This window comes from Lytechinus pictus, chromosome 9, assembly GCF_037042905.1.
Source record: "Lytechinus pictus isolate F3 Inbred chromosome 9, Lp3.0, whole genome shotgun sequence".
NCBI classification, from domain to species: domain Eukaryota; kingdom Metazoa; phylum Echinodermata; class Echinoidea; order Temnopleuroida; family Toxopneustidae; genus Lytechinus; species Lytechinus pictus.
Genome location: NC_087253.1, coordinates 22519035 through 22533846, shown reverse-complemented (window position 1 = coordinate 22533846; position 14812 = coordinate 22519035). Strand labels below are relative to the sequence as shown.

At 35.3% G+C, this 14812-nt stretch overlaps 1 protein-coding gene across 4 annotated transcripts in view; it reads right to left on the bottom strand.

The window, feature by feature from the left end:
* Positions 1-276: 276 nt before the first annotated feature.
* LOC129268565 (fibrillin-2-like) overlaps positions 277-14812 on the bottom strand; it is a 115666-nt gene continuing 101130 nt past the window's right edge. For all 4 annotated transcript variants that reach the window (XM_064104933.1, XM_064104934.1, XM_064104935.1 and 1 more), the window contains 8 exons: positions 14024-14173; positions 9210-9343; positions 8649-8880; positions 6920-7036; positions 6156-6300; positions 4482-4677; positions 3869-3940; positions 277-2451 (listed from right to left, as the gene is read on the bottom strand). In XM_064104933.1, coding sequence (XP_063961003.1) covers positions 2410-2451; positions 3869-3940; positions 4482-4677; positions 6156-6300; positions 6920-7036; positions 8649-8880; positions 9210-9343; positions 14024-14173 — 1088 coding nt within the window. In that variant the 3' untranslated portion in view covers positions 277-2409. The remainder of the gene's footprint in view (positions 2452-3868; positions 3941-4481; positions 4678-6155; positions 6301-6919; positions 7037-8648; positions 8881-9209; positions 9344-14023; positions 14174-14812) is intronic.

The window sequence follows — 14812 nt, the reverse complement described above, 5'->3', positions numbered from 1 at the left end:
AATTCATATAAAATAAAATCTCATTATTTTGGAAAATTTTACCATACAGCCTTGTAGATTACATCGCACACTACCAGCGTGCAAATTTTTGCGGCGCTCGCGCGATCGGCGGCCGAGATCTCAGGGGGGGGTTGAATCAACCCCCCCCAGCCACAGAACAGCCAAAAAAGCCCGGCCTAGTTAGGGTTAAATGCACAATACATTTTTGTTCGCTTAAACAAACATAGCATGCAAATAAAATAAAATAATTACCAAAAGGATAGTACCACAAATGTATTCTTCTTGATATATTTCAATTACATTGTTCTCTGAGTAAAATAAATTAGGAAGTATAAACCTCTAGTATAAACACATTTGTTACTGTCGATGTAATGAATATTGATTCCTACACTGTACGTTTACTGTGCATACAAGCATTTACAAATTACTTCATTCGAAAGTAATAGCATGAAGTAGCTCCATGGTAATAGCTAATGATTACAAGTTTTATTAACTTTAAACATTTGCAAGAAAATTAAAATTGTGAAAATGCTTACTACATACATACTGACATATAAATGGACTTTATAGATTAGTGTGTAGATAAGTGGTATTTGTATGTTATTGAAAAGGTTCACACACACACCCAAGTGGACCTGCACCCAATTACAGAATGATATTTTATGATTACCTTCATGTATATTCAATTCTATTAATTTCATTCATCATGAAAACTACAATAAACAAGAACCACATAGATATGAATACAAAAGTAAATTAAAGGTACACAAAATATTTCAGAAAGATATTTCATGTGACTGAGGATCAGCTAGAAATACAAGGTCTTAAAATACATATTACAACCAAGTGCATATCCCAACCAAATTGAATCCCCACTGCTCACTCACACACACACACACAATTCTCCCTCAGCCCCTTAATACACAAATTGAAGAAATTATTAAATGAAAGACATTGTTTTGCACCTGAAATAAATACTTTGCCCTCAATACTGCTCTGCTGCCAAAAAAAAAGAGAGGGCACTTAGTTTGGTGTTTTACTTAATCACACATACACAGGACTGCACTGAGGCATTCATAAGGAAGAACTTGATATTGGAATAATTATGTGACCATATATGAAAATATTCAAATTATGAATGCCTTAAGTATTTAATAAGCTGCGAAAGCAAGACAACTACATGTACTAAACTTGAAACATATTAAATACATTAATTATTATTGGAATACATGTAACTACATGTATTTGATAATGTTATGTACATGTAGGAATCAAATATAAACAAAAATAAATTCATATTTAGAAATTAATTACCAAGTATACACCCCAAACAAGAAGATAACCTTCAATTCTCCAGTATAGTACTGTACTATATGGTCTGTGTATAATATATAAGCTTATCATACGTTGTATTCATTTAATATTTGATATCGGAGCCATAGTAAATTGAACTTTCATATATAAGGAACTAAAATAAGTATTTACAATGACAGTGATATACATGAACATGTATTATCACACATCTGTGAACCCTTTGCATGGACTTCTTAATTGAAAGAAAAATTGAATAGTTTATCGTGGAATTGATTAACTCCTGGGAAGCGTTCCATGAAAGGACTTGTCGGGTGTTTTAACCGACAGTTTTCACAGGAACTGTGCTTCTCAGCCAATCAAAATCAAGGAATATCAGATCTGATAACTCGTCTGACGACAATTTTAGATGAAAGGCTTCCCGGGTTAAGTCATTTCCTTCTACTTGTTTTGAATGATATTGATTTACAAACCATTTGTTGTTCTAAGGACTTTCCTTTATTATTCTCTTTATAAAAAGCAAATATATTTTGAAGTAAAAAGGTAAAAAAAAAATATAAATTTATTATTTGCTCCCTTTTTTGTATAACACATGCATGCACTATTAATGTTCCGAATAAACAAACCCCTAGAAATGAAAATGGTGAATTTGTCATGTAAATAATAACGAAACTACAAATATTTCAAACTCCACCTGTGTATAATATTGTTTCCTTTTTTGTATAACATACTTTAAAATAAAAAAATGTTGAATTTTTCATGATAATCACAATTCAATAATATCAAGTTTGATTGAATTTACTTAGATATATTTAGGTCACATAACATATTTATTGAACAAAGATTAGAACAGTTCTAATAATATCGATCAGAGTGAAGATAAATTGACATTTGTAATGTTCAATTCTAGATTATACATGTAGGATAATAATCTATTCCGAGGCGCATTATTTACTACCCCGGCTTTAGGTCTGGTTGTCGTTTCCAGTGCTTAGTGTATTCAATGAATCAATCCTGTACACATTCACATCACATGTAGGTTGGGCACAAATCCAAATGATAAATAGTGCTGGGACTATTTGCAGATACAGCTAAGCTTTAGTAGTAGGTGTAGTGTAATGGGTTTCGTTCAACGGGGCTCTGCAAACAATAAAATCATACAAGAAGAACAAATTCAAATAAAAGTTTTCTTTTGGAGAAAGCACATGATAATTTTAAAGCCAGTATGTTACATCCACACTGGATGTTCAATATCAAACATGTTTAAATTGGCAAAAATGGACATTAAACTAAGGTTTTACTTTTATTCCAAAAGGAGCTAAATCCATAAACAAGTGGAACGCCTCTGGCAGTTTCGCTCCCTTTACGCGATTCAATATAGCAGCAGTGCTGACATTGAAAACAGCTATTAAATAATCATTCACAAAAGAAAACAATCATATGATAGTAAAATACTATGTCAATTGACCAAAGATGACCTTTGACCATGATCATGTGACCTAAGACATGTGCAAAACAATCATTCATACTTGATTGCCCTTATGTCTATGTTTCATGTTATGATGCAAATTCAACAAATACCCCCAACACGGCAAAAGTTCATTGACCCTGAGTGACCTTTAATGTTGGTCATGTGACCAGAAACATGCACAAGATATTTAGGGATACATGGTTACTCTTACATGTATGTCCCAAGTTTCATGAACAAGATCTACAAACTTTAAAGTTATGATGACAATTCCACAAATACCCCCAACTTTATCAAAGTTCGTTGACCCTAAAAGACCTTTTGACCTTGGTCATGTGACCTGAAACTCAGGCAGGATCTTCAGTGATATATTATCGTCCTTATGTCCAAGTTTCATGAACTAGGTCTATATACTTTAGAAGACCCCCGTTATGAAACATCTCAGTTCCCCAGCCCTGTCAAAATTGTCAAGCGCGAGCACCGCATGCGAAAGATGCACGCACGGCTTCGCAACTCCCTACATAACAACTAGGAGCCGCTCCAAGCATGGCGAGCGCATGCACAGCGCTCTACCTACAGTGCCGCGATCCCGGTCCGCAGACCCTGTTTTTCACACCGCGCGGTATATATCTAGTTCCCAAGACCCGTACTTTGCCCTTTTAGTCAGTTCCATACACCCCCATTTCAGAGTTTTGTGAGGCACACCCCCATAAAAAAAATAATTTGAGTGCCCCCCCCCCCCCCCCCGGGATCATGAGACCTAAGACATGTCAGTGATACTTGACCTGACACTCCAGTAGGATATTCAGTAATACTTGATTAACCTTACATAGATGTCCAAGTTTCATGAACTACATGTATGTCCATATACTATATTGATCCCGCTGCCGCCGCCGTCGGAAAAGTGGCGCCTAGAGTCTCACTCTGCTATGCAGGTGAGACAAAAACCTTGTTTTACAGAAAATGCTAAAAGTGGATTTAGCTCCTTTTGGAATAAAACTTAAATATGTTTCTAGAGAACAAAACGCATTCCCACTCCCTTCACGAGTTTGAATTTTAAAATCATGTGGTGAGCATGGGGGTACTAACCTCATCGCTTCCACTCCTCCTCTCCCCATCAGCTACATATGGTAGAGCAAAGTTATCCGAACCTCCTGGTCTCTGTTCATTAAAAAAAATATATAATCAAAATAAAAAGTAAATGGCCGAGAGAAAAATAAAACAGAAAATACACAAAAAATCATTGGTGATGATTGCAATGTTTATTCACATGGATACATGTACATTACGTCAAACTCTCGTTGGAGAGACGACCCAGTTCAGACCCTGAACTGCGGTGTTATACCCCACTAACAAAAACCTCGTTCAAGGATCCAAGATATTTCATTTCGAAGCCATTTCAACCCTGCATGACCAATTAAATCCCTCTTATGTAACATTTCACTTCCGCAGGCAAGCCTGATCGTTGAGCCAGGGTTGGCCGATAAACAACAGCTGTATTATTACATAAGAGCTGCTCTGCCTGTAGTTGGTCATTCAGAATGAAATTATTGTATGATTAACTATAGAAAGGTAAACAAATAAGAGAATGAAAGAGACAGAGAGAGAGAGAGATATAGAGAGAGATGTAGAGAGGGATGGAGAGGGAGGGGTGAAAAGGGGGGAGTACGACAGAATGAAGAAACAAAATCACCATTCTTACCCGATTATAGCCTATTTCACTTCCTGGGTTATCCATGCCTTGATTCTGTCTTATCCGATCAACAGCCCTACCGATATCATACTGTCGACGATCAAGAGAAGTTTCAATAGAGTAATCATCCGATGAATGATCCGCCCATCGGTCACCGAATATACGCCGGTGCTCTGAGATGTGGTAGTTGCTAGGCTTCTCGATCCTGTCGAATTACATTTGAAAGATCGATACCATTAATGTGTATCTACATGTAGACTTGCAGTTTTATAATTAATAACACGAATGATGCACATCGTTGAAGGCATTAGTGAGAATTTTACACGCTAACATTTTTGCTCTTTCAAAAGTGTTATGAATTAGTGAGAATTACACGCAAGAGTACTTTTTAAACATTCTAACATTTTTGCTCTTTTGAAAGTGTTATGAATTAGTGAGAATTACACGCAAGAGTACTTTTGAAACATTCTAACATTTTTGCTCTTTCAAAAGTGTTATGAATTAGGGAGAATTACACGCAAGAGTACTTCTGAAACATTCTAACATTTTTGCTCTTTCAAAAGTGATATAAAATTATGAAACTGCACCACCTGCACCTTGGGCACTCTGCAGAGTGGATTTGGCGCATTACAAAACACATTTATTATTATTATTATTAAAAGTAACAAGTGTGCGTAATTATCCTACTGCCGGAGTCAAATTATGTGCATTATTTGTTTTATGATATAGCGACGTGTATCTTTATAATTTTGGTATACGATCCTCATCTCAAACCATGTCCAGTCAATAAAACTAGTCATTAGTACAAGTCATCGGACAATATTTATGTTAGCTATAATACATGTACATTATTATTGGTCACGTGATATAATTCATTTGATTAGGATTAAGAAAATTAAAGTCAACTGCATCACTTTACCACTGCAATAAAATTAATAACCAGAATCATCTTAAAGTCAGTTTATGCAGAAATGTCATGGAAAATATATTGAAATTGGCTGACTACATGGGGAGTTTGAGGTCCAATTGGAATCCATGTGATATTGCTGCATTTTTGAGGATCAGCCAATGGATCTGTACTACCAAATGGATTCACATGAGTCACGAGTGGAAAGTGGGAGCAACGAACAAAAAGGGCAGGAAGCGGGAAAAGGAAAATATGAGAAGAATAACATCATGGAGAAGAACAACAACAACAAGATTAGGAAAAAAGAAGCAGAACAAATAGAAAAAAAGAAGAAGAAGAAGAAGAAGAGGAAGAAGAAGTAGAAGAAGAAGAAGAAGAGGGAGAAGAAGAAGAAGAAAAAGAAGAATAGGAAGAGGAGGAAGAAGAATAAGGAGAAGAGGAAAAAGGAGGAGAGGAAGAAAGAAGACAAGGATAAGGAGAGGAAGAAGGAGAAGTAGGAGAAGAAGGAGAAGGAAAAGGAAGAGAATGAGGAGAAGGCGAGAAAAAAATGGATTCACATAAGAAGAAAAGAAGGAGAAGAAGAAGAGGAAGGACTCGAGGAGGAGATGAAGAAGATGAAAAGCTGGAAGAAGAAGAAAGAGGACAAGGAGAAGGAGAGGAAGAAGGAGAAGAAGAAGATAGAGAAGGCGGAGAAGAAAGAGGAAAAGAATGAGGAGAGAAAACAGGTACAATACTAATAGCAAGCTGCTTTAAATAACCATACAAATTTAACTTACCCCATTATCATCCTATTTGCCTGATTACGACGCACTGTTCGGGCCATTATTGAACACGCGCAGATAACGAAGATCAGAGCTCCCGACATAGCACCAAGTATGATTCCAACAAGAGCACCAGGTGATAGGCCAGTCCTACCAGAGACTATGGGGATAAATGAATAAGAACGGATTCTGGTAGATGATATTGATAATTTTTTTGAAATGATTATGTGTTTTGAAAATTTACCTATAAAACTTCAACGTTATGATTATAATTGAGTGTGAAACTGCTCGACCAATGGGAAATGCAAACTCTTGTGGTTTAATATCATTAAAACTCACCAATAACAGGACAAAACGAAACTCCTACGTGTAGCTAAGTACAAAATCCACTGGGGTATGATACAGAGAACACCCATAATGAGGTGGGCGCTCACACCAACGAGCGCCCATGCTGGAATTATGATACACAGCTTGTAAAATAGAACCAGTAATCATGTTTATGGGTAAATATCTATGCTTCCCTATTTCTTTTCATTATAAATGTACCTGATTTACTCACGATTTCAAAATAATTCTTTAAAGTATAAGTGAGTAAGCAAGATATATTAAGGGATACTGATTTTCAATTTGATATTCTTTGATATGAATTCGAAATAGTTGTTGTATTGATAATAGGACAAATTGTTCATGAGGGCTAGTTTGCCATTGCTTTCTTATTCCACAAATCTTACCAGAAGATTAATGACTATGACTGCATTCAAAGTAATAAAAAGACTTACATGATGAACAGTCTTTCCCTGTGTAATCTTCTGGGCATGCGCAACTATACGTGCTGAATTCATCCGTGCAGTTCCCTCCATTCCTACAGGGGTTGCTCTTCTCACAATCATCGGTATCTAGTAAAATATGGCAAAGAATAATACCAGCATTTTTTTTTTAAACAAGACCACACATTGGCATTCATTATTGCATATAGCATTTTCATTTATTTGATATACGATAAAACAGCAATGTAAATAAAATGCCTTGCTCAAGGGCATAAGTGCTGAGTCGGGAATCAAACCTTGGATCGTCCAGCGCCTTAGACCACTCGGCCACGGCACCTCCACTAATAATAATAATATACGGACCGATATCAAAGCTATCGGTATCTAGTAAAACATGGCAAAGGTAACACCAGTGATAATATACGAACTAATCTCACTGCTATCGATATATGGGTATCTAGTAAAACATGGCAGAGCGTATTACTGGCGATAATATGAAGACCGATCTTACAGCTATCGGTATTTAGTAAAACTTTGTAAAGAATACTATTAGTGAATATATAACCGATATAACAGCTATCGGTATCTAGTAACACATGGCAAAGAGAATTACCAGCGATAATATATGAACCAATCTCAAAGCTATCAGTGTTCAGTAAAACATGGCTAAGAATAATACAGCTATGATAAAACCGATTTTACAGCTATTGGTACCTAGTAAAACATGTCAAAGAGATTAAAGGTTGCCTGAATGTTCAAGCACTTTGGAAAGATATTGGACATAGATTAAGATTATAATAAGAATTAGAGAATCTCTCCATGGAAGACACTTTGTTAGGGATTGATGGAAGTTCAAATAGGATAAAAAGGTTTAAATACAGTAATTTTAATAGTTAAAAAAGAGATTTATTCTGCAAGGCAGGAAGCTGTTTTGCCACCTGTTGGAACCATAATGACAAATTATAAAAAAAAATATAGGGAAGAAATAGTATAAGATTGCACAAGAGAGGAACATCTTGGAAGTACATCTCCAGAAATGGGAATAGGCTGATTTAGAGTAACGGATTGATTCATTTTTATCATTACTATTTTTTTCCCAAAGTAATGTATTAAACAATGTTTATATCAGTCTTATATTATTTTGTAATCTTCAGCAAGTGTGAGACAAAACTGTTACCTTTAATAATTATTTGTAATATTTATTTTGTCTTGTAATGCTAGGTGATACATGTATGATTTGTTTGATTATGAAAAAAAAAAAATAATACCAGCAATAGCATACACACTGATCTAAAGTATATCGGTATCTAGTAACAAATGTCAAAGAGATTAATACCAGTTATATTAAATACACCGATCTAAAAGCTATCGGTATCTAGTAAAATATGTCAAAGAGATTAATACAAGTTATAGTATACACACCGATCTAAAAGCTATCAGTATCTAGTAAAACATGCATATAATAATACCCATATAACATTTTATTTTGTCTGTGTGTTTGTTTTTGTTGTATTTAGTGTCTGCTGTATTTAGATGTTAGGAAGATGCAAGCTTTGGGGGGAGGATACAGAATTGAAAGCACTAGTATTGGAGGCATTATATAATCTCCTAAAAGGGTTATTTCCTTGTAAACCGTCTTTAAGCAAATTCTTATCACTTTCTTTTACTTTTAGTGAAATAATGACTTACAGTGTATTTAAGAGAAAAGTAAGATTTTTTCAAACTTTAAATGTGCACTTACTGTCTACGGCTAACTCTTCGACGTTAAGAGAATCGCCGAGAAAGGGTAATGTCTCATCCGCAGGTGATAGGTCAGTGGCTGATTCAGCAAGACTATCAGCGGAATTCTGAGATGGTGCTGTAAGACCCATTCGTAGATCACCGATCACACTACCATTTCGGAAAGAGACTACCTCACATGTGATACTGATGAGCTGAGCTGAATTCAAGCTTTTATTCAAATACGTTGAAACCTGTGAATTATACGGTTTATTTGGGAAAGAAAAGTTAGTAAATGGTTAGTAGAATGCAATAGAATCTAACAATTGCTACAACAATACATACACTGTCTCCTTAATGGGATTAAAAAGCTGTCCCGATGCTTACGCCTTTCAATAGTGTCTATATTCCAAGAAGCATATAGGCCTATACCAAGTATTGCAAAAGTACTCAAATCAAATCAATAAATAAATAAAGTAGAATCTAATCTTATCTTATTTATTCCGACTTAACCTAATCTCATCACATAAAGCGAATAAAAGCAATAAAACAAACATTAAATGTAAAACGTGGATATCCTCACCGCGCCGCAAAAGACATCTTCCAAATCCATAAATAGGTCCGTAGACTGATCATTGAGTTCCTCTGTGAATACAAGCACTTCACCATTTCGTCTGTTGGCTGTGATTTCAATCCTTATGATGCTTACGAACGTTTCTAATAAAATATGAGATAACAATTGTAATTCGTCTTCCTTTGTGACAAACGGGTACTGCTAATGGGTAAATAACATTTTGTTTCAGAGAAGTTCAGAGAGTAGATAATCAGGATTCTACAATCATGTGTTCATGAAATACCAGATACCACGGATCCCTGAACAATTCAAGTGAAAATTCGATATAGGTTTGATGAACACGACCAATACTTTTAGTAATTTTCTTTTCGTAATTTCAAACATGGTTAGTATTATTATCTTTAAAGTTCATGTAACCTTTATTTCCTTAACATAGAGACACTAGATTTCCACTTTAGTAGTTTTAATCTCATGTAAAGAATATCTTGCAATCAATGTGTATCTTTATTGTCACAAGTATCCTGTAAATCCGCTGAAGTGAATGGTAATAAATTAATTACCATGACAACATTAAAAGAACAACTACATGTAGTACATCATTGCTGATGTGGAGCTCATCCGGCATCTTGCAATGAAATTTAACACAATTTTGATTTCAGCTCAGTTGACACTGTAGTGAATTATATTGGTGACATAAATTGAGGATATAAAATTGAAATTGATGAAGAAATGACATAGAAGCATTTTTTGTGATCTGTGAATACATTTCATATAAATTAAGCATAAATAATTTTCTGGTCAAAATTTCTTAACTCGGTGTAGAACCTTGGTGAACCTCATGTAGCTCTCAGATGGAACAAAAATAATCAAAATCAATCAACAAACAAATAAGTATTTTTGTGAGTTTTTAAAATATAAATAAATGAGTATATTCAATGAGCTTCAAAACTCTGTGTTGACATTTTGTATCACCACCTCAAGCTATCATATAAAGAAAAAAAAATTGAACTTGATCAACAAATGAAGACAAAAATTTTTTTTGTGTGATTTATAATTAAATTTTGCATAAATTAGCAAAAACAATAAAAAAAAAAAAAAAGTTTGGTGAACAAGATGGAAGAAAAAAAAAATCAAAATCAGTCAACAAATAAAGAACAGGCATTTTCTGTGATTTATGAATAAATTTTGCATAAATTATCATAATTTTCTACTGAAATCAAAATCGGTCAACAATTAAAGAAGAAGAAGCATTTTATGCAAATTTTTAAAAATACACATAAATTAGCATATTTAATGAGTTTCAAAATTCTGTGTAGAAGTTTTGAATCCCCCATCTAATGCTATCATTGAAAGCAAACAGAATTGAAATCAGACTTGAAATGATGAAGAAGCATTTTGAAATTCAGTCAACAAAATAAAGAAGAGGCATTTTCTGTGATTTATGAATTTCACATAAATTAGCATAAATAATTTTCTACTCCAAATTTAAGAATTCTGTGTACAAGTTTGGAGAACCTCATAAAGCTCTACCAGATGGAAGAAAAAAAAATCAAAATCGGTCAACAAAAAAAAAGAAGAAGCATTTTATGTGAATTTTTAAAAATATGCATAAATTAATTTCGTATAAATTAACGTAAAAATTGTTCTAGTCAAAATTTCAAAATTTGGTGTAAAAGTTTGGTGAACCTCATGAACCTCTACCAGATGGAAGCAAAAAATTTAAAATCGGTCAAAAAATAAAGAAGAAGAAGCATTTTTTGTGAAATCTGAAAAATGCGCATAAATTAGCATATTTAATTAGTTTCAAAATTCTGTGTAGAAGATTTGAATCCCGCACCTAGTGCTATCATATAAAGCAAACAGAATTGAAATCGGACTTGAAATGGCGAAGAAGCATTTTGAAATTGTGGACGGATGACGGACGCCACGCCACAAGCTCATCAGGCCCTTTGGGCCGGATGAGCTAAACATTACTATCAGCCAATCAGATTGTATGATTTCAGTAGCTTTTAACTATTATTGTAAATTTGTAACAATAATAATAATGAGCTAAAAATGTTATATACTGTAAGAGAGTAGAACTCATGCCACCGCGGTGGAATGAGTTCCGGTGCACTGGTTACTTAGATAAATAAATGAATTTAAATTCAGGACATTTATTGAGGTAATAGAATATCAAATACAAAATTTGTTGACAGTAGTTCGCTTCATTTCTTATTCGTATTTCATTTTAATTCCGGGTCCTGATTCATAAAGACTTGTTATAACAAATGAAACTAGCACATCAATGATGTGGAGCTCATCCGGCATCTCGCAACGAAATTTAACACAATTTTAATTTCAGCCCAGTTGACGATGTAGTGAATTATGTTGGTGACATAAATTGAGGATATAGAATTGAAATTGATGAAGAAATGACATAGAAGCATTTTTTGTGATCTATGAATAAATTTCATATAAATTAAGCATAAATAATTTTCTAGTCAAAATTTCTATGTAAACCCTTGGTGAACCTCATGTAGCTCTCGGATGGAAAAAAATAATCAAAATTCAACAAATAAATAAGTATTTTTTGTGAGTTTTGAAAATAAATGAATTAATTAGCATATTTAATGAGTTTCAAAATTCTGTGTTGAAATTTTGTATCACCACCTCGAGCTGTCATATAAAGCAAACAAAATTGAAATTGATCAACAAATGAAGAAGAAAAAACATTTTTTTGTGATTTATGAATAAATTTTGCATAAATTAGCATAAATAATTTTCTAGACAAAATTTCGAAATTTTGTGTATAAGTTTGGTGAACCTCATGCAGCTCTACCAGATAGAGGAAAATAAATCAAAATCGGTCAACAAATAAAGAAGAAAAAACATTTTTTGTGAAATCTGAAAAATGCACATAAATCAGCATATTTAATTAGTTTCAAAATTCTGTGTAGAAGTTTTGAATCCCGCACCTAGTGCTATCATATAAAGCAAACAGAATTGAAATGGCAAAGAAGCATTTTGAAATTGTGGACGGATGACGAACGCCACGCCCCGCGCTCATCCGGCCCGAAAAAAAAAAATTACTATCAGCCAATCAGATTGTATGATTTCAGTACCTTTTAACTATTGTAAATTTGTAACAATAATAATATCAATAATAATAATAATAATAATGCTATCAATAATAATAACAATAATAATAATAATAGAGTATCAATATGCCAGATGCCAAACGGAGAAGAGATCAGATCAATCGAAGACGGTGGTAGCTATAAATATCTCGGAATATTAGAGGCAGATCAGTTGAAACATCCAGAAATGAAGAAGAAGATTGAGGCAGAGTATATCAGGAGAATTCGGAAGGTGCTCAAATCCAAACTAAATGCTGGAAACATGGTGAAGGCTGTTAACACTTGGGCAGTAGCCCTAGTGAGATATGCTGCTGGCATAGTTGAATGGAACAAGCTTGAACTCGAAACCCTGGACAGGAAGACAAGGAATTTGCTAACTATGCATGATGTTTCACCCAAAGTCTGATGTAGATAGACTTTATGTGTCAAGAGAGAAGGGAGGACGTGGTCTGGCTGGAATAGAGGAGACTGTAAGATATGAGGAACAAAGCCTATACTGCTATATTGAAGGCCAGATGGATAGCATCATGGCGGCAGTCAAAGAGTCGATGAGGAAAGGAAAGGATGTGACAGCGAAACAGCTGAAGGCTGATCAAAGGAAAATGAGACTGGAAGGATGGAAAGAGAAGGTGATGCACGGGCAGCATTTAAGACAGACAGAGGAGTTTGCTGGACCAGAGAGTTGGCAGTGGCTGAAACGAGGAAGTTTAAAGAAGGAGACGGAAAGTATGCTAGTTGCTGCTCAGGACCAAGCAATTAGAACAAATTACCGAAGAGCCAAAGTTGAAAAGGAGCATACATCTCCCTCATGTAGAATGTGTCATGACAAAGACGAAACGGTGTCTCATCTGGTGAGTGAATGCAGCAAAATGGCACAGACAGAGTACAAAGGAAGGCACGACAGAGTAGCAGCTGCAGTTCATTGGGGTCTGGCCAAGAAGTATCATTTACCTCATGCGGAAAAATGGTACGAACATCGGGCAGAGCCTGTAGTAGAGAACGACGATGTAAAACTTTTATGGGATTTTAATATCCAGACAGACAAGGTCATTGAAGCTAGACGACCATACATCGTTCTCTTAAAGAAGAAGGAAAAGGAATGTCTCATCATAGATATTGCGATTCCGGGAGACTGCAGAGCTTGGCGTAAAGAGGAGGAAAAGATACAGAAGTATAACGATCTGGCATGGGAGCTGAGAAGGATATGGAAGGTGAAGACGAAGGTGGTACCAATAGTCATCTGAGCCTTAGGAACAGTGACAACAAGACACAGAAGCTTTCTGGCTGTTCTAGGAGTCGAGGTGTCCTTTGAAACGATACAGAAGGCAAGCTTGCTTGGAACAGCTCATATCTTACGGAAGGTCTTGAATTAGAAAGAGAAGTGAACAATGAGAAGATGACCCATTTGATAGAATATAGAACAATAACCCTAGATTTCTGGAAGAAGTCCGGTTGCTGTTTAATATACCAACAGAACATCAAGTTGTGGACAATGGAAATAAAAGAGTATCAATATTACGTGGCATCCTCAAAGGGGCACTATACATTACCCGGACTTTAACTCCAAAATGATTTTATTGAATCATTGATCATTGACATTTACATCTCAGCAGACATTTTTTAAAATACTTTTTACGGGCATAAATATAAAATACAAAAGGATATGAAATTAGATTTCTTAATTGGTTTTACCAATGAACATACCAGTTGAAGTGATCGTTGTTGGAAGAGTGGTAGAATCAGAAGTAGTTAAATCAGTAGGACTAGTATCTTCTGTAATAATTGTGCTGGGTTGTATGGTAGTTGTAGGTGGTGGGCCCTCTGTGGCGGTGGCAGCAGTGGGCGTAGTCATGTCTTTAGAAATAAAATAGGAATTGCAAGCCGAATTAGATTTTGTTACAAGAAATATCATATAATAATAATAATAATAATAGAAGAGGAAGGAGGAGGAGAAGAAGAAAGAACATTAATACTAATAATCCATTGCCCTGGGAAGCGGGGGTGCTGAAGCACCCACAAGATTTCCGGGGGGAAGGAGGGGGGGGGGGGGCTTGCTGCATGTATTATTCTCCATAGGCAGCACCCCCCTGGAATTCTGAAAGGTGTGACAAAATGGAGAATTGTAACCAAAATGACCGTCATTTTGAAGTAAAACCTTTCTTCATCAAATTCATCACCCTCATTTGGGGTGACAACCCCCCCCCCCTTTTTTTTTGCTCTGCTTGTAAAATTTACATCAGCACTCTCAGTAACAAAAATCATTCCCATGACCCGCAATAATAATTGTAATAAAATATAATATCATGTAATAAGATTATTCGAATAAGCGAATAAGATAGTTTGCGAGAGAAGACAGGAAACCAATTATTGGCAAGCCATACACGGCCCGCGAAAACAAAGCGCGTCCCTGCGATTCCGCGGGAATTCTCCAAAGACACGCCCCAGCAACAGGTCTGTGATTGGCTGGGCATGGCATGGCCGGCGCACAGTGGG